Source organism: Bos javanicus, chromosome 6 (assembly GCF_032452875.1).
Source record: "Bos javanicus breed banteng chromosome 6, ARS-OSU_banteng_1.0, whole genome shotgun sequence".
In the NCBI taxonomy this organism is placed as follows: Eukaryota; Metazoa; Chordata; class Mammalia; order Artiodactyla; family Bovidae; genus Bos; species Bos javanicus.
The window spans coordinates 30,289,188-30,313,110 of record NC_083873.1 but is presented as its reverse complement, the minus strand read 5'-3'; the positions used below and the strand labels follow the sequence as shown (position 1 = coordinate 30,313,110).

Sequence of the window (23,923 nt, the reverse complement as noted above, 5' to 3'; positions counted from 1 at the left end):
ATATATGAGTAAACAGCATGAATGCCCGATTTTTGCAAAATTAAGTTAAATTTTGCAAAAGAGCTGTAATTTAGAATAACCACATTTAGTCTTTTCAATAAGTTTTGTTTGCATTGCTATGTTGTGGTGAATTGCTTTATGGTAATAAATAGTAGTGTTTAACTTTCATCATGAAGTATATGTGGGGTTTGCTGTATAACAGTTTAAAAGAGGTTATGTTGCAGGTAATCTGTAGCAGTCAAGACTGTTAGACGAGAAAGACAGAAGAGAAAGCATAAATACATGTGCCACTAGTGAATAGTCTATATTATAAAACTGAGTTGACTTCCAAATTCATATCAAAACCCAGTATTTCCCAGGTAGAATCTCTAAGAACCTTTTTGATTTTTCAGCCAGTGTTGCTGAAAGATGTAGAACTCTATGTATGCAGTTGTGTGTCATTGGCTGATAGAAGGTCTCTACACCTTTGCAATTAGTTAAGTATCACATGTAGTTGGCATAGACATTGGAAATCACCACGTCAAAACTTTGTGTCTATTGGTATTGATGATAAACTAGTGATTACTAGCTTTAAAGTTGATAAAAATCACATTAGACAAGAATTTAATTTTGTGTTATGATTATTCTGAGCATATGCTGAAATTTCCTCATCATACTCTAGAGTAGAATTGAAAATATGGAATATCTTAGACACACTTGAGGGAATTAGCTATTGAATAATAATAATTATTATTATTGTTAAATTAGAGAACTTTATTCCAGTATGGTTATGATCTCACTAATTGAATAGGGCTTCCCTTGTGGCTCAGCTGGTAAAGAATCCGCCTGCAATGTGGGAGACCTGGGTTCGATCCCTGGGCTGGGAAGATCCCCTGGAGAAGGGAAAGGCTACCCACTCCAGTATTTTGGCCTGGAGAATTCCATGGACTGTATAGTCCATGGGGTTGGAAAAAGTTGGACATGACTGAGCGACTTTCACTTCACTTCAAGGAACATGTTACAGTCATATAAGAATATTATACACCAGTGCACTAGAGAAACATCCCCAAACCCTGATTTATTGATTGTCTACTTAAAGTTAAATTCTTATTACACAAAGGCTTTCACTAGTTATAAGATGCCAGTGTAATAATTTGACTTGTAAGGGGGGAAAATGGGACTTGAAAAAATAACCCACATTTAGGTTAAATGCATATTTTTTAACATTCAAGGATAATATTCATTAAATTACTAAATATTAGTATGCACTGTGCTATATGTTTTTAACTGCAGTATGTGATTGAATTCGCATTTAAACTTTGGACCTTGAGAAGTTACTTAAATTTCTAAGCATGCAGCTTGAAAGTGATAGAGCCAAGATTGGAGCCTAGGGACTTTTGAAGCCAAATTTTGGTGTGTCTTACTCTGTCACCTGTTTGTGACCTGAACTTATTTCTGTTACTTTGAATTGGTATTTGTTTTTAATGGTTATAGTCTTGATAAATTGAGTGAATTGAAACTACATGAATGGATAATGTGCATAAACTACAGTTGGGTTTAACGGTGCCTTTTTTATATAGAGCAGCTGGAGGATCTATTCTAACAACAAATTTGTATTTGTATAGTTATCAAAGTGCTTTCAAGAGCATGTAAACATATGCCCCTATAGGAAGTCTGAAAGATAGAGAAGTATCCATTGGATAGACATATCTCTATCCAAAGATAGAGAATGTAGTCTGGTTCACTGTTGAGGGAAAAGAAGCTCCTGGGGGTTGCAGCTTGTCCAGGCATAGAGGGAGTGGGCAGCATAGTCAGGGTGAAGAGCCATGTCAGTCTGACTGCCCCATTGGCACAGATGCCACTGTGTTGTATGATGGGCTATTCCACTTGGACACACTTTTAAAATTCATGAAAATACCTTTTCAGCATATTAAAATTGACATCTTTAGACTTTAACCAATCAACCCTCTTCTGCTTACCCCTCACCACATCATAGAATACCTCCACCCCCACAACTTCATTTTGACATAAACCTTCTTTCTCAAACTTTGCAATGTTCAAATATATTTCTAAGATTTTATTCTGGTCAGAGGAGGTTATTTTCCAGAACTGTTTCTCTGCTATTTGAAGTGTCAAGGCAGAGGAGAGAGTACTTTTCATTGAATAAGAGGGCTTAGAGAAGAGTAAATACCCATAAATTACTGAGATTAACTTAATCCTGTGTCTCACCCCCCACTCAGCAAAACTCAGCCCTCTATTGAGTTTATGACACTGACTTTGATGTGGAAATACAGCTTAGCTTCACTGTACAGTCTTAGCATTCAAAGTGATAGGCACTTTTTCTTACTATATTTATAATGAATTTTTACTTACTCTGACTAAACTTTATTGTAGTAGAATTGATTGAACAATGTGTTGAGAAACTATATAGAGTTAATACTTGTCTTCTTTATATATAATGGAATATGAATATATTTGTTTTTAATGATCCGATACTTAATAGGCTATGTGAATGAATTTTATTTTCCCTCTTTAGATGTTATTAACCTAGTTCTTTTACCATATATCAGACATGTCTTTCTGGGCAGTAATTATGCTGCTGCTAATATAGTACTCTGGAGTTCCTACAAATCACTTCTAAACTTCCTGGGATTTGCTTGTGCATGAGGGCTGTGGTAATAACAGGGGAGAGTATGAAAATTGAGTAATAGCCCATTATTAATGACCCACTGCTTCATATGTCTTTCATCACAATCACTACATTTTAAAAAATAAGAGGAAATTTTCAAAAGTGTATCATTCACTTGTAATGTATGGTTCAGAATAAATCATCTGAGAAGACTATACTTGTTAATATATACTTGTTATATTATGTGAGAATGACAGATTTTCTTAGTCTGCTCTAATTTTTAAAGTGATTTTAAAATGATCTGTTTCTACATCTGACATCTAATTTATATTTTAATCTCTGACTTTTGTTAGACACATTGTAGGATAAAATACATTTTATAGAAACCTAGAAAAAAATATTCGAGGCTTCCTGGTAGCTCAGTGGTAAAGCATCTGCCTGCAATGCAAGAGATGCAGGTTTGATCCCTGGGTCAGCAAAATCCCTTGGAGAAAGAAATGGCAATTGACTCCAGTATTCTTGCCTGGGAAATCCCATGGACAGAAGAGCCTGGCAGGCTACAGTCCATGGGATTGCCAAAGACTCAGACACGACTTAGCAACTAAACAACAACAGCAAAGAAAATATTTTAAATATTAGATCTTTCTCTCTTGGTGTTAGTAACTTGAGGCTTGCTGCTGCTGCTAAGTAGCTTCAGTCGTGTCCGACTCTGTGCGACCCCATAGACGGAAGCCCACCAGGCTCCCCCGTCCCTGGGATTCTCCAGAAAAGAACACTGGAGTGGGTTGCCATTTCCTTGTCCAATGCATGAAAGTGAAAAGTCAAAGTGAAGTTGCTCAGTCGTGTCCGACTCTTAGCGACCTCATGGACTGCAGCCCACCAGGCTCCTCCGTCCATGGGATTTTCCAGGCAAGAGTACTGGAGTGGGGTGCCATTGCTTGATCTAGCATTAATACACAAATTATTTTTCAGTGTTTTTGGAAACAAGCAGCATAGATAAAACTGTTATCCAAATAATAACAATGTGATAGAATTTCAACTAACACTTGTTCATTTTTGTTTGTCTGCCTTTTACATAATTATTTTGAAGCATGATGTTTGGTGTAGCATCTTAATTTTCATGTAAATTCAGTGTTTTGAATTTTGTTATTTCATTTTTTTCTTCTTTTTTGGCCTCATCTATGTTTTCCATCATCCTGGGAACTTCAATGTCTTTTCCCCTCTGTCACATCTTTTTTTGTGTGTATTATTCCTCCTTCAGTAACCCTGGCACCGTGTAAGTACCTAATCACTGGTTTCTTTATAATTTTCATCATTGTCTCTGTAACTTTTCATCTGGCTTTCAACTTAACACCATCAGCAAATTTTATCAGTTTCTTCTCATTGCTTAGCATTTTCCGATATGCTGAGGAAACTAGGAAACTTGTTTTTCATGTCAGAGAACTTCATATGAATTAGTGGGTGTGTTTAGAAAATCCACACTTCTGCAGTGGAAAAACTTGTCTTCAGAAAGATGGATAGGTATTATAGACAGCAGATACTGGAGTCAGAGATGTAGGTGGGGCCTCCCTTGTTTAATATTTTTTTAAAAATTTGAATAAACTTGCTACTTTTAATGTCTATTTTGAAATAAATTATTTGCTCTTGATAGTATGTTCTATCCCAAATGAATTTTAAAAATAAAACTCATATTATTCCCTTATTTAATCATAATCATAAGAGTCTAGAGTGTCAAAGCCAGTAAAAGTTTAGAAACTTTCTATCACTTGACATAGAACGTAAGCCATGGTGAATGTCACAGAGTCTGAGATGTGGTATACTTTTTCAAGTGTGTCGTAGCTAGAAAATATTCTTAAGTGGTGTCATTCTATTAATCTTAGTGTCTTAGTTAGACATTTTTTTCTTTTGTATGTTTATAACCCAAACCTTTTATAGAGGATTAAAATACCTACAGCTGGCACCATTTAAGAGTAAACAACACTTACTGATTATAGAGAAATTTAAAACTGTAAGTTTAGTAGCTTAAAAATAGTTTTTCAAATAATTGCATAAGATAAAGTATTGCCTGTTTAGGAATCTGTCAATGTATTTATGAAATAATGTTATTTTCTAATTTAAAAAATTATTTATAAAAGAACTAGGAGATTTTATTCACTATTAGTAAAAGGTGTTTCAGGTATTTCACTTCCAGGTTATTGAAATTTTATCATAAATAATTTGAATTACTATTAAACATAATCATTAAATATTAATAGTATTAAAATGCTATTATTAGTATTATATATAATACTATTTTGTTACGTATATATAGATGATTTATATACATCCATAAATATATATATTCCTATAGCCCACCAGGCTCTTCTGTCCACAGAATTCTCTAGGCAAGAATGTTGGAATGGGTAGCCATTCCCTTCCCAACCCAGGGATGGAACCAGGGTCTCCTGCATTGCAGGCAGATTCTTTACCATCTGAGCCATCAGGGAAGCCCTAGATGACTTATAGTCTTAGAATATGCATTGCAGATAATTTTTCTAGTAATCATAAAAGAACACCATTATGTGATTACTTTTTGTTCCCTACTCCGGGAAACATTTTACCTACTTTACCTATCTTATTATTTCTCGAAACAACCCTTTAAGGTAGATAAAATCCCCATTTCTTAGAAGGGAAATATTGAAACTTGTAGAAGTTAAATGACTTGCATAAAATGTACACTGAGTAGAAGATTATGCTTAGAACTATTGTCTGACCGCACAGCTAGTGTTAACGTTAATTCTGTCATGTCACTGGGGCAGAAATGTGTACTGTGACAGGTTTTGATCGTATCCCTGTTAAAATCACAGCAGTCGTGTGGCATTCTGATAGCAGTAGGATTTTCTAGCAGTGAGTTAATCTAACAGGTGTTTCCATGCATATCTGACACTCTGAGGGTACTTTTTCTGCTTGGATCTTGTGCTGGGTGTCTGCTAGTCCATACTCAGGTTCCTATTTCTCTTCTGAATTGAAACTCGAAACTCATTAGTATTTATCCTACGTTGCCTGGAGATGTTGAGAAGGGGGAGTATTTATAAAGTTACCTAGATCTTAAAGTGTTATAATAATGTACATTGTAAATTCCTTAATATTTATGCTTTCTTAATATAAAAATGAATATTCTTAGCAAACCTAAGGTTCTTGAACTCTGTAGTTTGCAAATCCCTTTCATATATATTATTTCATTTAACCCTGAAGACAGTGCTACTTTGTTCATATTTTTATTTTATAAATGAAAAAATTGAGACTCAGTGAGATTGACTTGTCCAAAATTATGTATTTGAAAAGTCACAGAGCCATGATTTGTATCTTGGTCTTTTGATAAATATTTCGTTTGTTTCCATTTCATTTGTGTAACACTACATCTCTTCACATTGATGATCCTGCACCTAACTTTGTTTAGGGTGAGGGATATCTGTACACATAAATGAGAATACTATAGAAAATAACAGTTCTGACCCTTTTCAAAATTGTGTTTTGAATTGCTGATTCGGCCTGTACTAAATTAAATTATTCCTGGCTCTTGGGCCTAGTGAGGAAATGATCATTTAATTTTGTGAAAGCCAACACATTTTAGCAGCATAGTACCCCTATTTAACCATGCTTGGGAATATAATTCACATCTGTTTTGTTAGCCAGAAGATGAATAATACAAGTAATTTTGAATTGTTTGATTTTAATTACTGTGGACTTTGCAATTTCTTATTATTTTCCTTCTTTTCTTATTCTTTTCTTTTCCTTTTCTTCATGTTGGAAATCTCTCTTCTGCTGCCTTCTTCTGTCAATTAAAAGGAAAATCCCACCCAAACGGTAACCTTTCTGTTGAATAGATATTTATACTATAATTTTATGTTATCATATAAGTACCTTTTTTTAAAACTTAAAAAGCCTAGTATACTTTTTAAAAGGATGCTTTTTTTTTTTTTTAAGAAAAAGATGTGAGTATGCCTGAAAGACATGACTGAGCATATACATGTATGTCGCACATACTTGAAAAAAGCAAAATATACAAAAGGAACATTGAGGCTTAAATGTATAACTTGTAAATAATATGGGAGAGGATATTTTAGCCTTAATGTAATTAAAAATATTTTAATTTTTGTTTTTTCCTTCTTAACCCTAGCCCACCAAGAAAACACATTATGGATCGTAATACCGAGTTTTATCACATACCTACTCACAGCGATGCCAGCAAGAAGAGACTGATTGAGGATACTGAAGACTGGCGTCCGAGGACTGGAACGACTCAGTCTCGTTCTTTCCGAATCCTTGCCCAGATCACTGGGACTGAACATCGTAAGTAAATAGCTAGGGATTCTATTGGATGAATATTTTTTTTTGCCACAGAGCGTAGCATTTAGACTGCTGGACAGTTACTGGGAAATAGTAATATTCCTGAAACAGTTTGCTTTTAAATTATGCCTAGTGGTACTGTAAATAAGTAACCAGCCTAGAAGAGTTATGTTAAAAAAGTATAGAAATATTAATAGTTGTAGTACTGACTACAGTACAGTCAATAACAGTAGAGTGATATAGGAATTTTTTAGTGGCTCTGGTAACTTAACCGTTTGATATTAATTGATAAAGGTAATTGCATAAAAGTTAAAAAAGCTAACTGATATTGGACATTGCTTATTTTATTTCAGTGAAAGAGTCTGAAGCTGATAATACAAAGAAAGCAAAGTAAGTGGTGCATTTTTTGGTAAATTGAATGCTTTCCTTTTATGAATGGTCTCTGTTTTTGTTTTCCACCTTTTCAAAGGAATAGTATGGCATTTTGTCTTTACAACTAGGGGCTTAACTTGGGTGCCTTTTGTGGTACTTAAATACACGATTTAGAGGTTTTTAATTTAGTTGATAATGTCTGAATTTTTTGTTTGTGGCCTGTTTTCTTCAGTATTGAAGTAAGTGGGCAGAAGGGTATATTTGGGGGTGCTTTGCTAACACTGCAGATCTCTGTGAATGAGTTCATGTGTCTTGCAGTTGCTTCATTTGGGGAACAAAGATTGAAGTTTCCAAGAGGGCTCTATAGATTAATTTCCATATTTCTAAAAATGCTCTACCCTTAAAATCTTTGCTATTAAATCAAACAGCTCTGTGAGACTAAGCTTTTAGAAGGCATGTTTTCTGCATGGTGATCTAAATGTAGAAACTTTTCTTTCTCTTTCTTACAACTCTTCTATCAATCTCTTTTTCTTTTTTCTTTTCTTTTTATTTCCACAGGGAAAAGATACCCCTTCACGTCTTTAGTCCCAAATACACAAAATTACGTGACTGGCACCATGAAGTTTCAGCACGTGCTCTTAACGTACAGTGATTTCTGAGGCTTGCCCCCACTCCCCCAGCAGGCAGCACATACCTTTTCATTCACTTGTTCTTTTTCTCCAACTTCTTAGCCAAATCTGTATTAAATTTGCCTTATGAAAGAAAAAATAGAACCTTTCTATACTTTTCTAACCATTTCCTGCTATTTCGAAAACGAGGAGGATGAACATGTTTTGTGCTATTTGGTAGCCCACAAATGTTAAACCAAGAGAGAACAGTAAGGAGCTAGACTGATTCAATGGATTTACATGTGTTTTTATTGTTTTTATGGGAGTAACCTTGGAAAAGGAATTCTTTTCGTAAGTGCAGTTGGGTTGGTTGGTTGAAGCTTAAGTGAAAATAATGTCCTTGTGTAACTGGGAAAATATTTTCTTTATCTTATTACATTTCCCAAGGTTACTTTAAAGTTCATTATTATGTAATGTTCAGAGTAGGTTGTAAACGCTTCTAAGTAAGCAAATACAGAGGCAAGATAAATAGAAATGGCTTTATTAGAATAAATAGAGTTTGTTATAATTTGGGTATGTTTTAAAGGAAGAGCTATTGAGGATGGCTGTCTGAAGAGCAGGAGGCCCAGATTTGGCTCCTAAAAAAAGGAAAGAAGAGATTTCTGCTTCTATTTGCAGTGGGGAAATAAAGTGCTCTTTTGGTTGGTTAGTTTAAAAATCCTATTTTCTACCAAAGGAAGTATCTCTAAGCTGGTGGATACATTTAGGGTATAAACAACTTCTAGGTATTAACTAGTAACATGTAGACAAGATAGCTTTGCTTTATTTCTAAAACAGGGTAAATGAACATAAAATAAATTGCAATATGAATGATTCTTTACATGACATCAGAGAAATAGTTTCCTTAGTGATATAAATAATTGTGCGTTGTTGCTCTTTCTAGGAGTCTCTGTTTTGGGAGATAACGTGCACGCTAAATATCTGACCAGAAATGCTTTCTATCTTGTAATATAATGTATTATATATTAGATTAAATTCAATAATGAATGCGTTTTGAAGTTTGGAAAAGTATTGTAATAAAGTTGCCTTTAACTTAGCTTTGTAGTTGTTTTCTGTTTCCTTGAAGTCAGTAACAAACTCTCTAGACTTTACAGTACCACTTGGGTAAAATAAATATTTCTCTTGATTTAATTTGGAACATGTTTTTTTAATTTTTTGAGATTGCTAAAATGTGAGCATAGAATATGACAAAGATATTTTTTCTGTGCAATGTTACATTATTTTATATAACATCTTTTGTGAGAAACACGTAAGAATAGGTTGGGGCACAACATAGAATTAGGCTTTGTGTGAAAATTATTGCTGAAGCATCTTTGTCTTCAATCAAGGTTCCATTTTTATTTTTCCAGGTATTCTTGATTTTAATGTCATTGTAGGGTAGAGAAACTGCCTCATAATTTGGAGAAACTAACATTAATTTCAGTTAGTGATTACCGTTTAAAATTTGGCATGCCAAATGTGTTTTTAAAAATAATTCTAGGATTTATCTGTGTTCATTTGTACTACAGTACTTTTCTTTCTTTTAATTGTATCAGTTCTTCAGATACTGCTTATGATTTTATGTCTCTGACATCAGTCCCAGTTGCTACTGTGTCTCTGGCTTCTATAAGAAAACATATTTTCTTAGGCCATGTTTTCATATACCCTATAATTCTTCACTAATCTCAGGAGATGATGCTTGAAAAAAAAATTCTTGTGAAAGTGAATGGTCTTGGCTAGAGTAAACATGGTATCTTAAAAGAATCAGATTTCTAGAATAAACTTCAGAGTTAAGAGAAAGAGCTACTAGAAAGAGAGTTTTAGGTAAATAAAATAATTTTCCCTTAATAAAAAAAAAGAGAACATGTGTATGTAAAACCATATAACTTGAAATAGGTACCATTGAAAATTAGAGTTTTAATACCATACCTAATTAAAAATAAAATAATGTCTCATTGAAACCATAGATTTAGATAAATGGAATGATCCATGAGTATGCGGGTAAATGTTCAGCCAGGATCGCAAAGGACATTCTGTTTGACCCTGTCAGAGGTTGAATTCCTGTGCTCAGTTAATCTCCTGGGACATCTTATATTCCAAGCTTAAAAGCTAGCCAAAAATTATAAAAACGTCTTGCAAAAATATTGTTGTAAGTCTAGTGACCTAATTTATAGCTTGTTTTTGTTTGCCTCTCTTCAACAGACTTTCTTTATCAACAGGCTTGTTTTTCATGTAAAATTGGAAATGTTACTTTTAAGAATTTTCACCATTTTTTTCTTTTAATATTTTAACAGTCAGAAGCTAGAATGACTCCCACATAGTCAATCTTTTTTTTGTTGTTAATACCTTGAAAAACAATTATTTGTGGAAACAGAAACCTACTCATTTTGTACATTCTTATGCCCTTTGGGAAAACTCAGATAAAAACAGTCCTAGAGAGCTTGTTTAGTAAAAGGTGTGATGTTAAGAGAGTTTTCTTTTATTCATGTTTTTGTTTTTCAGAAATGTGGGATGAATTGATTTCCCCAAATAATTTTGCAATTGTTATAGTTGCCAGTGTATATTTAAAATATTATAAATTTTAAATATTTATTTATTGCCTACTTTCATTCTTTCACATGAGTAGTTACTGAATACTTGAATCCCTAGCACATAGCACCCTGTGCTAGGGATTTAGGAGTCAATAGCAGATAAATATGTAAACAAGATCATCTGTGGTAATTAAGTTACCAAGATAGTAAGTTAATATAAAGGAAATCTGGTTTAGGCAGGGTGGGATCACTTAAATTGTTTGCATGGACAGGGGAGCCTGGCAAAGAGTTGGACGTGACTTGAGCGCCTTATCACACATGTACACATTGAGGAGATGACCTTAATGGCATTCCCTGAAGGGGAAAAAGGTGTCAGCCAGGTGATTTTTTGACTTGGGATGAGTGCTCAAGACAGAGGAAACAAGTGTGAGAACCCCAAAGTGGAAGGAAGCAGAGCAAGTATACAAAACAGAAAGAACAGTGTGGCCAGAATGTGGTATGTGAGGGGGGAAGCATGATACAAAACATAACTCTTAATCCATATAGACAAATAAAATGTATTCCCAATACTGTCCATAGCATTTTATTTTTTTGTTTGTTTGTTTTTTGGTTTTTTTTTTTTGCCCACAGCATTTTATATGGGAAGTTTAAAGGTGATTATCATACCTGAACACTTTCAAGTAAAATTAGGAAATGAAGAATCAGGGAGGTAATCAACTTTCTAAATAAAGTTTACTCCACATACTTAGTGCCAGCCCTGATCAATGTAATGCATTTCCCATTGAGATCTATTGAAGATGAAAAAAGGGAGACACTAATGTATCTTGTAACATATTTGTAGGGAACAGAATGCCCCAGAACACACATAAAGTCACTTAAAAACAGAACTTTTATGTATAGAAATGTGGCATATAATGCTCTGTTCATACTTTAGTGATGACTTTGACAGCTTAGTCCTCTGTGAAAAACTGTCTTGGTTTTCACACATCATTGCAGCTGCAGACATCGCTTGTTCCAAGCCTTCCTGGAGCTGCCCACCGGCAGTGAAGCGATTGGAGGGAGGGTGGGGAGGAAGCCTGGCCGTCGCAGCACAGGTAGGGCTGAACTGGAGGGTACATGCTAGCTCTGTTACATCTCAGGTTGAACCTCACTTGTATCTGTTCTCTTCAGTGTGGTTCTGGTCTTCACCTTCTCATCGTTCGTTCTGGGACACTTCTCATTGCTTCTCTTTACATCACAGACCAGATTACAACACCATTTAGGGAAATCATTAGTGAAAGATCAGTTTAGGGCAGCCTGAAACGTGTGGAATTCAAAACAAAGATATGTTTACTTTTCTCTGCCTTGAGGAAAGGATGTCTATTTGCCAATTGCATCAGAAATACCCTGGGAGTAATAAGTAGGTAAAGGTATTTCTATTATAAATAACTTTTATTTCCTACCTTAGTGTTTGTAGTGTTTTATTTTTTATCCTTGAAATAAAGCAGGTTTACTGGCAAAAAAAAAAAAAAAAGGAGAAAGTAATCAGATATAATCAGGGCTATAGGAATGAATTAGTGAAATAAGCTTCAAAACAAAAAAATATTAACTGAATAAATGTGATAAGATCTTGTAACTAATAAACAGTACTTAATAAATTTTTTATAATTTTCCATATGGAACATTTTAGAATCAAATGTATTAGCCACATAATACGTTTTATTTGAACACTTCTGCTGTTTCCTTTACGTCTTTAAAGTGTGAAAGTGAAAGTCACTTGGTTGTGTCCGACTCTTTGCGACCCGATGGATTATACGGTCTATGGAGTTCTCTAGGCCAGAATACTGGAGTGGGTAGCCTTCCCTTCTCCAGGGAATTTTCCCAACCCAAGGATCGAACCCAGGTCTCCTGCATTACAGGCAGATTCTTTCTTTCTTTTTTTTTTTTAGACTAGTCAAGTGCAGTAGTGAGAAGGGGGGAAGAGTAGAATGAGGAGTTCGATCTGTAACTGACTGTGAACAATCAATTGAGATAACTCACTACCTTCGGACCAGCCCAGGCAGATTCTTTACCAGCTGAGCCACAAGGAACATCTTTAAAAATTTACCTCTAATTCTTCTCTCCTGGGAGGGATACTGCAGCTGAATGGCCTTTGGAAATGTATGAGATAAACGGAGATCTCACAAGGACAGGAGGGTGCTACTGGGGGGCCAAGGGAAGAAGTGTCTTCTAGTGCTGTGAATAATTCCACAGAACCAAGCATCATCTTCCCAAAAGACCAGTGGAATGCCACTGAGAACAGTGGGGCGAGTGCAAATGTTTCTCTTCCAAGATCTTATTCTACCTGCTGCTGTAGCCACAGGTTCTAACCCACAGTGCCCCCCCACCCCACTTCCTTTTCTAATTTGTGTTACGGATATTTGTCTACATATCCTACATCTCCAACCAGAATTTGAGCTCCTTGAATACAAAAGTCATAGTGAAACATAAATTGAAGGGAATAGGCATTCTAATAGGCATGCTGTTTCTTCCTAGACATTTATACATAAATGTATATGTAAATATAAATATTTAAGTATATAAATATAGTTGTTCTCTGAACAGTGTAGGGAGTTAGGGGTGCCAACCTCCTGTACAGTAAAAAATACACAGATAACTTTACAGTCAGCCCTCCTTTTCTGTGGTTCTGCATTCTTGGATTCAGCCAAGATAGATTGGGTAGTACTACAGTATGTATTTAGTTAAAAAAAAAAAATCCACTTGTAAGTGGACCAGTGCAGTTCAGATTCATGTGTTCAAGGGCAACTGTATATAAATAAACAAATTCTATTTGCAAGTGGGTGTTTACAGTGTAAACGTCATCTCTAGTGAACTACTTAGTCCGCTGAGGCTGCCATAACAAAATATCCAGACCTGATGACTTAAACAACAGAAATTAATTTTCTCACAGTTTCAAAAGCTAGAAGTCCAAGACCAAGGTGCTCCAGGGTAGGTGTCTGCTGCGGCATGCCATGTCCGGCTGAAAGCTGGCCAGCTTGTCTCTTGTCCTTGCATGGCCTTTACTCTGTGGACTAGTGAAAAGCGCGAGCTCTGGGTGCCTGTCTCTTGTGTTTCTTTAAGGAGACCAGTCATCTTGGATTAGAACCTCAACTGTCGTGACCTCATTTAACCTTAATTACCTCCTTATAAACCCTGTCTCAAAAATACTGTTGCAGTAGGTGTTAGGGCTTCAACATGAATTTAGAGGAAGGACACAATTCAGTCCATAATACACACCAGCTGCCTTTCTATACGAATATTCATTTTGACAAATTAGCATTTAGAAAAAGCTATTCTAAAGTAAAGTCACTGACTTAGACCCAGTTGAAGTACTATTGTTACCTCTGTTGTGATCGTCCTTTTCTGACCGGTATACTAAGTGTTTGCCTCCATGTCCTATATCCGTAACTAGAGTGTAAGCTCCTTGAACACAAGCTTTTTGTGTTCCTCACCACCCCCGTATTTGGCTCTAATTAGCAATAACTAATGGTACCAATTATATATAATTGCATATTCCTCCAATTCTCTGTTCAGTTTTAGAGAAATTGTTTGCAACAGGTTTTACATAACTTTTACTTGCGTGAAAATTCAGAATAAGGTCAAAGCTTCATAAAAATATCAAGGAATTAATATCTATAGTAAGGATAAGGGAGAGCCATACCTAAGCTGCTCGGAAGGAGAATTGTTTTGCTATGGGCAATCTAACTGGCAAAAGTAGATGCTCTTCCCTTGTTATTATCTGTTGAATAGTTGTAGAAGATATTAAATGAACATTTGTTTGTTAATCCATGTTCCCTTCTGGTTTTGGTCTGTTTTAACATGAATAACTCCATGACTCCTGTGAAGTGACAATACATGACTAGTGTTAGAAATAGGCATGTGAAATACTTAGTGCTCTGATTGGAAAAGCCAACAGAAATTTTATCATTACGAAGGAAATGTTTCAAGTTAAAAGTATAATCTAAAACACTAATTAAAAAAAAAATTCAGCCTCCGTATTATCAGATGTACTGAAAGCTAATATTAATATGTGGCTGACCATAATAGAGAATTATTGAAGGCCATAGAAAATTTTATTTAAAGTTAATTCTTTTAGAATCATATACCTAAAATACATTGTGTCAAGCACCATACAAAGGATGATTTTTCTTGACTCACTATTTTCTCAGTTTCTACTATATGTAGTAAAATATTTTTCTAAAAATTTAAAATTTTTTATGCATGTATAGAAGATTCCCCGGAGAAGGGAATGGCTACCTACTCCATTATTCTTGCCTGGAGAACTCCATGGACAGAGGAGCCTGCCAGGCTAGTCCATAACGTGGTAAAGATTCCAACAAGAGTGAGGGACTAATACTTTCACTCTCATAGGTCTACATAAATAAGTACAAAGTAGTATTTTGAGGGCTTCCGTCCTAGCTCAGTCAGTGAAGTATCTGCCTGCAGTGCAGGAGACCCAAGTTCTATTCCTGGATCAGGAAGATCCCTTGGAGAAGGTAGTGGCAACCCACTCCAGTATTTTTGCCTGGAGAATCCCATGGACAAAGGAGCCGGGTAGGTTACAATCCATGGGGTCGCAAGAGTCAGACACGACTTAGCGACTAAACCACCAAACCACCACCCAAGTAGTATTTTTAGTTTAGCGAAAAAGATTTCTAAAATTATCATGACCAAAACATACTTTCGTTAGTCTTTGTTTTTTCTCTCTCTCTTGTTCAGGTAATGATGGGTTCTGATTTTTCACAGATTATGCTGAAGAATTAATGTGTGATGTAGTTTCCCAGTTTCTAAAGACTTAAATGTACTCGCCAAGGGAAGAGTGACTGCCTCTCCCTTTAGATAGAAAACAGTTCAAACTCCAGTCACCAGTTATATTACACAGAACTGAAGTGGTTATGGGGGGAAAAAATCTTCCAGACTGTCCCTTGGTACTAACTACTGTCGCTGTGATTTTCAGTTGAAGGCCATCAGAACAGATGTTACTTCTTGAACAGAAACTTGTCAGCTTTGTACATTCATTGAAAATTTAGACAGCAGAACCTACATAAATTTTTCCAAACAGGCTCAATTTACAGCAAGTTTTTAAAACATTCTAGGTTGTTCACAGATATTCACAGGATCCACATAAAACAGATTTTAAAAAATTTATTTATTTATTTAGCCTCTCAGCTTGTGGGATCTTAGTTCCTTGATCAGGGATTAAACCCCAGCCCTCAGCAGTGAAAGTGTAGAAATAGATTAATGAAGAAACACAGTTTGCTAACCTGGGCATGTCTTCATTATTGCTGTTTCACAAATATGCTGGACTCTGTTGTATATTCTTATTAGGACATGTGTCATTTGAGTAAATTACCTAAAATTATTATTTAAAAACTACACAAAGAAATTAGGAATCATTTCCTTGGCTCATAATCTCACACGTTTTTATGAGGTTAAAATCAGGTTTGTCCCAAAACGCAGAACACAAAGACTTTCACAGCACAGTCTAATTTTTAAAAGCAAAAATGGAACATTAATAACCAGATAGAATTGCTTAGCTGATAATATTATCATATGCATTCCTGCAAAGTATTGTGTTAACCTGGAAAAAAAGACCACAGGTTCAAAAATGGGTATATAACCAAATAGTAATTATTGTCTATTGCAAAATATGGGATGTTTGTAATTTATCTCCTTTCATTTTCTACTAGTTGGTTATATTGTCCTATGGGCTTCCCTGGTGGCTCAGACAGTAAAGAACCCACCTGCAATGCGGGAGACCTGGGTTTGATCCCTGGGTCAGGAAGATCCCCTGGAGGAGGGCATGGCAACCCACAGCAGTATTCTTGCCTGGAGAATCCGATGGATAGAGGAACCTGGCGGGCTACAGTCCATGGGGTTGGAAAGAGTCAGACACGACTGAATGACTAAGCACAGCACAGCACACATGCAGATACTGGTTTGATGACTATAATGTAAAAGTCGCCATCTATTGAACATAAGTAATTACTACACTTGAGCTCCTTGTGAGAAAAGTATATTATTGAAGCAAGAAACATAGTTCCATGTACTCTGTTTTCACACACAGATTGTTTAATTTTCTGTATAATTATGGAAATACTTGAATACTTTTTCCAAATTTAACTGTGAAGACTAATATTTATGAAGTTGTTTCATGAAAATCAGTGTTTGTAATAAGCAAGCATTGACTTTCAAAGTACAGAATGTGCACTAAGTTCTTTACAAGTTTTATCAGACTAGCAGTGCTTCTATTATGATGCTGTTTCAATAAATTCTTTTCTCTTAACCTTAAATAGTTCAAAATTATTTTATTGAATTAAACAAGAAAATATAAGGAACTTATTTTCTTAAAATTCAGTGTTAAAGACACTTCCTACAGCTTACTTTTTTTAATTCAAAAGAAATTATAATTTAAAAAGATTAGGGGTAATGATAATAGTCTTCCCAATGATGGAAGACTTAATATTCTATCTTTGACTGCCATTCAGTTTTACATGTTTCCATTGCATTGAAAGTTTCAAAACCCCAAGTTTTTCTACCTTTATGTGAAGGTGTGTTTATTATGATGGTGAAGTGAAAATAGCTTAGTCGTGTCTGACTCTTTGCGACCCCATGGACTATACATATTCAGTCCCTGGAATTCTCCAGACCAGAATATTGGAGTGGGTAGCCATTCCCTTTTCCAGGGGATCTTCCCAACCCAGGATCAAACCTAGGTCTCCCGCATTGCAAGCAGATTCTTTACTGTCTGAACCACCAGGGAAGCCCAAGAATACTGGAATGGGTATGTGTTAGTCTCTCAGTTGTGTCCAACTCTTTGTGACCCCATGGACTGTGGCCTGCCAGGCTTCTCTGCCATGGAATTCTCCAGGCAAGACTATTGGAATGGGTAACCTAGCCCTTCTCCAGTGGATCTTCGTGACCCAGAAATCTAACTGGTGTCTCCTGCATTGCAGGCAGATTCTTTACCAGCTGAGCTACCAGGGATTTTATAAAAGGAAATTGAAATAATTTGTTGCATAGTATAGCATAAAACATATGATAGGTATGAACATTCAGGTATGTCTTAATTTTCTTCTTCCTAGTCAAATTAAAGAACTCTGTTTTCAAGTTACATTATTCTTATGAGCAATCTTAATTGTCTATATTTTCTCTGTTGTATTTCTCTTTTTTATATCTATTAACAGGTATACATTGAGTGCTGCTTCTTTGTCCAATTTTGATATGTGTTCATCTCCCAATACATCTAATTTAATACTTCTGAAGAGTCTGTAATCATTTCTTTAAAGTTATGTTCAAGCTAGGACAACACCTCAACAATTTTTGAGTTAGTGTTACATATGTATTTTATCTTTTCACATATTTATTACTCTAATATCCTAATAATTCTAGGATAGGAAAAATGTTTGAGGATAAATTTCTGAAAGATTTTAATGGCTTCAGGTAGTTGTATATCACTGTTCAGATAATGGGTAAACTGGAAGTTTTGATACAAAGAAGCAAGACTTTTAAGCGAAGTTGGTGTACTCAAACTTACCCTTTGCTTACAACAATGGAATCAAATATCTCTTGTTAATATCATCAGATCTCTTAGCAGTGATACAAGTAGGGATATTGAAGCAGTGCCACAAACATGTTAAGAAAATGTACATACACATAATAGTCATTTAAATGTGAAAGATAAAACAACCAGACAGTGTTAATTTAAGAGATTAAAAAATGTTTAATGTGTATATATATATATATATATATATATATAAAACATTGTCAAGGATTATTATTAAAATAATAAATGCTGGTTGTTGAAAGATATTAACAGGCAAACAAAAATCACTCAAACCCAGAAATAAATACCGAAGAAGTTTATGTTTGTTTATGTTCTGGAGAAGATTGAAGCCCAGGTAGGAAGTTTTTCTTAAGGTACTCCCTAATCCCTAAAATGGGCTTAAAACTCAGTATTCAAAAAACTAAGGTCATGGCACCATCACTTCATGGCATATAGATGGGGAGACAATGGAAACAGGGACAGACTTTCATTTCTTGGGCTCCAAAATCACTGCAGATAGTGAATGCAGTCATGAAGGGTAAAAAGTCATTTGCTCCTTGGAAGAAAAGCTGTGACAAACCTAACAGCGTATCAAAAAGCAGAGACATTACTTTACTGACAAAGGTCTGTCTAGTCAAAGCTATGATTTTTCCAGTAGTCATGTATGCATGTGAGAGTTGGACCATAAGAAAGGCAGAGCGCCAAAGAATTGATGCTTTTGAACTGTGGTGTGGTGTTGGAGAAGACTCTTAAAAGTCCCTTGGACAGCAAGGAGATCCAACCAGTTCATCCTAAAGGAAATCAGTCCTGAATATTCATTGGAAGGACTGATGCTGAAGCTAAAGCTCCAATACTTCGGCTACCTCATGCGAAGAACTGATTGATTAGAAAAGACCCTGATGCTGGGAAAGATTGAAGGCAGGAGGAGAAGGGGATGACAGAGGATGAGATGGTTGGATGGTATCACTGACTCAATGGATATGAGTTTGAGCAAACTCCGGGAGATGGTGAAGGACAGGGAAGCCTGGCATGCTGTAGTCCTTGGGGTTACAAAGAGTTGGACACGACTGAGTGACTGAACAACAAATAGGCTATAAATCACTGAGAGAAAAAGACTAAGTATTTAGAGAACTTATGGATTTGCTAAGTAATATAATTTTTTTTTAAAGTCTGGAGGATGGAGAAGAAAGTAGAACACTGGTAACAGAAAATATGGTGCTAGGTTTTAAAAAGGAAAAAGGTCTGCTTCTAAACTATAAATTAGTTTGAGCTTGAGGTCACATGAAAAAAAAGGCCTCGAAAGCATTCTTAAAAACCATCTAGTGAGCACTGAGACGAGGAGGGCAGGATTGCTGTGACCCAGAATTAAGTTCTAAAGAAACAGATCACACCCAATTAACCCATTTTGGATAGATTGGGGGAGATCTTAATTTTAACAGTTATCAAAAGCTTTTATGATCGTCTTGAATTTAATGATAAAATGAGGCTAATGATTATCAAGTAGATTCATAACAGGTTGAAGGAGTTTAATGAAAGGACATTGTTTGGAGATGAGTCAGTGGCTTGGATGAAGACCCCTTCTACAGCTGACTGCCTTAATTTGTAGCTAATATGAAGCAGGAAGGTATAGCAAGTATGTTTCATACCAGATCCTCCTCAATAATATATTGACATGTAGGAAAATGGACCAAATCTAGTTTTTTGTTTTTTTTTTTAAAGGAAGGAAAGAAATTTGATATGGTTATGTGCAGTTTAGATCAAATCATTTGCTCCTCTTGAACATATTGGGAGGAGTGGGATAAAGTTATCAAAAACAAATATCTGAAAAACTAGGGATTTTGGAGGAAAATGAACCCAATATGAGTTTGTCACGTCACATGGCCTCTAAAATTATAAGCAAGTAATAGTTCTGTTCTGTGCTAGTAAACTCTCATGAGCATATTATGTTTAATGTTTATTATGTTTAGTCTTTGACAGTTATATAGCTAACCCCAACAAAATCAACTGAAAAATCATGGGACATTTGAGTGGTCTTTGGGTCAGAGGCAATTATATAAGTGCTTGTTTTTAGCGGATAATATGAGCTAGTTCCTTGACTAAAATCCATAGCTCCATCTTCTTCCACAAACACTCTCCCTTAGTCTCAGGCCTCATAGATGGCTGTGGAGATTGATAAGCAACTGAGTAAATAAATGCCAGAGCATTTATTGCCTTGTGTATAACATTAAGGGATTTAGATTCTTATCACAAATAAGAAACCAAATATAGGATTTTAATCATGGGAGTAACATCTGATGTCAGTTTTTTAAAAGATCATTCTGAATACTATGGAAACTTAATTATAAAGGAGAAATAATGAAAACAGAAGGCTAGTTCTGTGTATTTTCTTCATTCAGTCAAGAGATGATAGTCACTCAGGCCATGAAAGTTCTAATAGAGCTGTAGAGACTTGAACTGGTTTATATTTTAGAGGAAGAACTGGCAGGAGTTTAGAAATAAGGGGGGTTGTTGATAGATAATGGAAAATTGCTGAGTCAGTGAATTTGGTAAGCATTAATTCAGTTGGTAAGAGTCAGTGAAATTGACAAATCAACTCAGTACAGTGAAAAAGCTAAGGGAGTCAAAATGTAGAGGAATGAGTTGGGGAAAAGGGTATTTTAAATATAGATTTTGGGCATGTTAGACTTGCTGATGAAAAAGTAAAGGTTATGAATTCCGGAGTGCGTGGTTGTGGCATTCCAGGCCTGTGACCTAACTGTAGAGGGATTATCACTGAACTGAAGAAGTTAAAGAATGCAGCAGTCTGATTATTTAGTGATTCAGCATGATGACATTGAGGTCATCAGGAAGATTGTTGGAATGGGGTAAAGAGAAAGACAGTGAGCCCGGGGCTAAAGCCGACAGTGGGCAGGGTTAAGGCCAGACAGTGAGTGGGTGCGGAGTCAGCGGTGTAGTCTAATGACCCAGGCCCCGAAGCACTCAGCATATTGCAGGATCAAAGATGATTGATGGTGTAAAAAGTAAGGAGAAGGACACTTGCTCCATCTCTAGGTTTATAAACTTAGCAGTGTGAGAAAAAAGGGACCTCTGAGGGACAGCAAGGAAGATCTAGAATGGCAGAGGGTTTGTGAGGTCTGAGAGATATGGGAAATGGATCAGACCAAGAGACATAAAACAGTAAAGAAATAAGAGTTCAGAAGATGATGGATGGATGACTCAATGGGTAGTATTTGTGGCAGATAAATAGAGATGGGAAGTACAATGGACTTGATCCTTGGGGTCTGTTGCAGAAAAGTGGACTTTAGACCATAAATTCCATGAGAACCGGAAATTACAGTGGGCAGCATGCACGGTGTGAAATGGGACTTCAAATAAGATTCTGTTGTTGAATGAATGAATGGATGCAATGAATGGTTGAATGGGAGAGCTCAGGATGTATGATCCAGAATATTTAGCCAGAGAGCACGTGGCCAGTGGCTTCTGTTCTCTAATGCTGGAAGAACATTCTCGCTGGACATGGGGCGGTATAGTGACTTTCCCAGGATACCTGGCTTTTCCAAGGACTCACACTGGGTGGCTGTTCAACATGGCATTCAGAAAGATTTATTTATATTTTCAAATAGATAACAGATTGACTCAATACTATTGAATAATACATTATTTTAATCTGAATTTGGAAAAATACTTTCATCATAAATTCTTTTTATAATATTAGGATTACATTACCACTACAAAATGGCAGATTTTTGCCCCATACAAGAAACTGTTCCTAACTATATAGTAGAAATCATTGAAATCACTAATAGAAATGATTCAGTGATGACATTGATGATGTGCAGTGAGAGGAGCTAAGGTTAGTGCAAAGTACCCTGCTGTTAGTGAGGGAGATGGACTTTTATCAGGAATAATTACAAGTGATTTTCAAGTTGGTATTATACCTTAAAATCTTTATATTATATTGGTATTTTTATAGACATAGTATAAATATATACTCATTCTTTATCTATGTTATCTTTAGACCCCATGCTATATTTTCTCTAAAGAGATCAAGAAATATAGATAACTAAAGACTTCAAAATCCTAAAGAATAGTGCTGTCAACGTGTTGCATTCAATATGTCAGCAAATCCCGAAGACCCAGCAGTGGCCACAGGACTGGAAAAGGTTAATCCTCTTCCCAGTTCCCAAGAAAGGTAGTACTAAAGAATGTGCTAAGCATCGGACAGTCGCACTTATCACCCATGCTAGTAAGGTCATGCTTAAGATCTTGCATGCTAGGCTTCAGCGTTATGCAAACCAAGAACTTCCAGTTGTCCAAGTTGGGTTTAGAAAAGGAAGAGAAACCAGAGATCAAATTGCCGACATTCGCTGGATCATAGAGAAAGCAAGGAATTCCAGAAAAACAGCTATCTCTTGTTTCATCGATTACGCTAAAGCTTTTGACTGTGTGGATCATAACAAACTGGGGAAAGCTCATAAAGAGATGGAAATACCAGACCACCTTACTTGTCTCCTGAGAAACCTGTATACGGGTCAAGAAGCAACAGTTAGAACCCTTTATAGAACAAATGATTGGTTCAAGATGGAGAAAAGAGTACGACAGGGCTGTCTGCTGTCACCCTGTTTGTTTAACCTATACACTGAGCACATCATGAGAAATGCTGGGCTGGATGAGTTACATACTGGAATCAAGATACACGGGAGAAACAGCCACAACCTCAGACATGCGATGATGCTATTCAAATGGCAGAAAGTGAAGAAGAACTAAAGAGCCTCTTGATGAGGGTGAAGGAGGAGAGTGAAAGAGCCAGCTCAAAACTAAATATTAAAAAACCTAACATCACGGCATCTGGCCCCATTACTTCCTGGCAAATAGAAGGGGGAAAGGTGGAAGTAGTGACATTTCCTCTTCCTGGACTCTAAAATCACTGCGGATGGTGACTGCAGCCATGAAATCAGAAGATAATTGCTTCTTGGCAGGAAAGCTAAAACAAATATAACAGCGTGTTGGAAAGCAGAGACATTACTCTGCCAACTAAGGTCTGTAAAATCAAGGCTATGGTCTTCCCAGTGGTCAGGTATGGTTATGAGAGCTGTACCATCAAGAAGGCAGAATGTCAGAGAATTGATGCCTTGGAACTGTGGTGCAGGAGAAGACTTCTGAAAATTTCTTGGAAAGGAAGGAGATCAAACCAGTTAATCTTAAGGGAAATCAACCCTGAATACTTGTTGGAAGGACTGGTGCTGAAGCTGAAGCTCCAGTATTTTGGTCATCTGATGCTAACAGCCGACTCATTGGAAAAGTCCCTGATGCTGGGAAAGATTGAGGGCAGAAGAAAAAGAGGGTGTCAGAGGATGAGATGGCTCAATGGCATCACTGATGCAATGGACATGAACTTGGGCAGACTGCCAGAACATGGGCAGTCCATGGGGTCGCAAAGAGTCAGACGCGACTGGGTAACTGAACACAACAAAGAGTTCATATAATACTAAGACTGGACATTTAATAATGTAACATCCATTACAGAAAAGCAAGATCAGAGAAATGCGTGAAAGCTAAGGCAGAATTTGAAAGGTGCTGAAGAAAGCTTTGCTTCATACTCTGTGGTGACGTAAATGGGAAGGAAATCCAAAAAGGAGGGGTATGAATATACACATAGCTGATGCACTTGGCTGTACAGCAGAAACTACTACAACATTGTAAAGCAACTAAACCCCATTAAAAAGAGAGAGAGAATGAGATAAAACAACAAAGAACAAATTCTTTCCCCATGCAAATAAGTTCCAGTTCTTTTAAGGTCTCCATTTGTATTTCCTTCTTTTCCTTGTTTCGGTGAAGTACAAAGCTCCAAGTAAAATTTCTTTGACCCAGT

The 23,923-nt window shown here is 36.1% G+C and overlaps 1 protein-coding gene across 13 annotated transcripts in view; it reads left to right on the top strand.

The window, feature by feature from the left end:
* The window catches only part of PDLIM5 (PDZ and LIM domain 5), a 234,419-nt gene that overhangs the window by 139,567 nt on the left and 70,929 nt on the right, over positions 1-23,923 (top strand). For 4 of the 13 annotated variants that reach the window (XM_061419654.1, XM_061419659.1, XM_061419655.1 and 1 more), the window contains exons 6-9: positions 3,870-3,884; positions 6,437-6,454; positions 6,768-6,940; positions 7,291-7,327. In XM_061419654.1, coding sequence (XP_061275638.1) covers positions 3,870-3,884; positions 6,437-6,454; positions 6,768-6,940; positions 7,291-7,327 — 243 coding nt within the window. Of the gene's footprint in view, positions 1-3,869; positions 3,885-6,436; positions 6,455-6,767; positions 6,941-7,290; positions 7,328-7,867; positions 9,014-23,923 lie in introns of those variants that run through there. The other 9 variants (XM_061419662.1, XM_061419657.1, XM_061419656.1 and 6 more) reach the window with 4 other exon arrangements.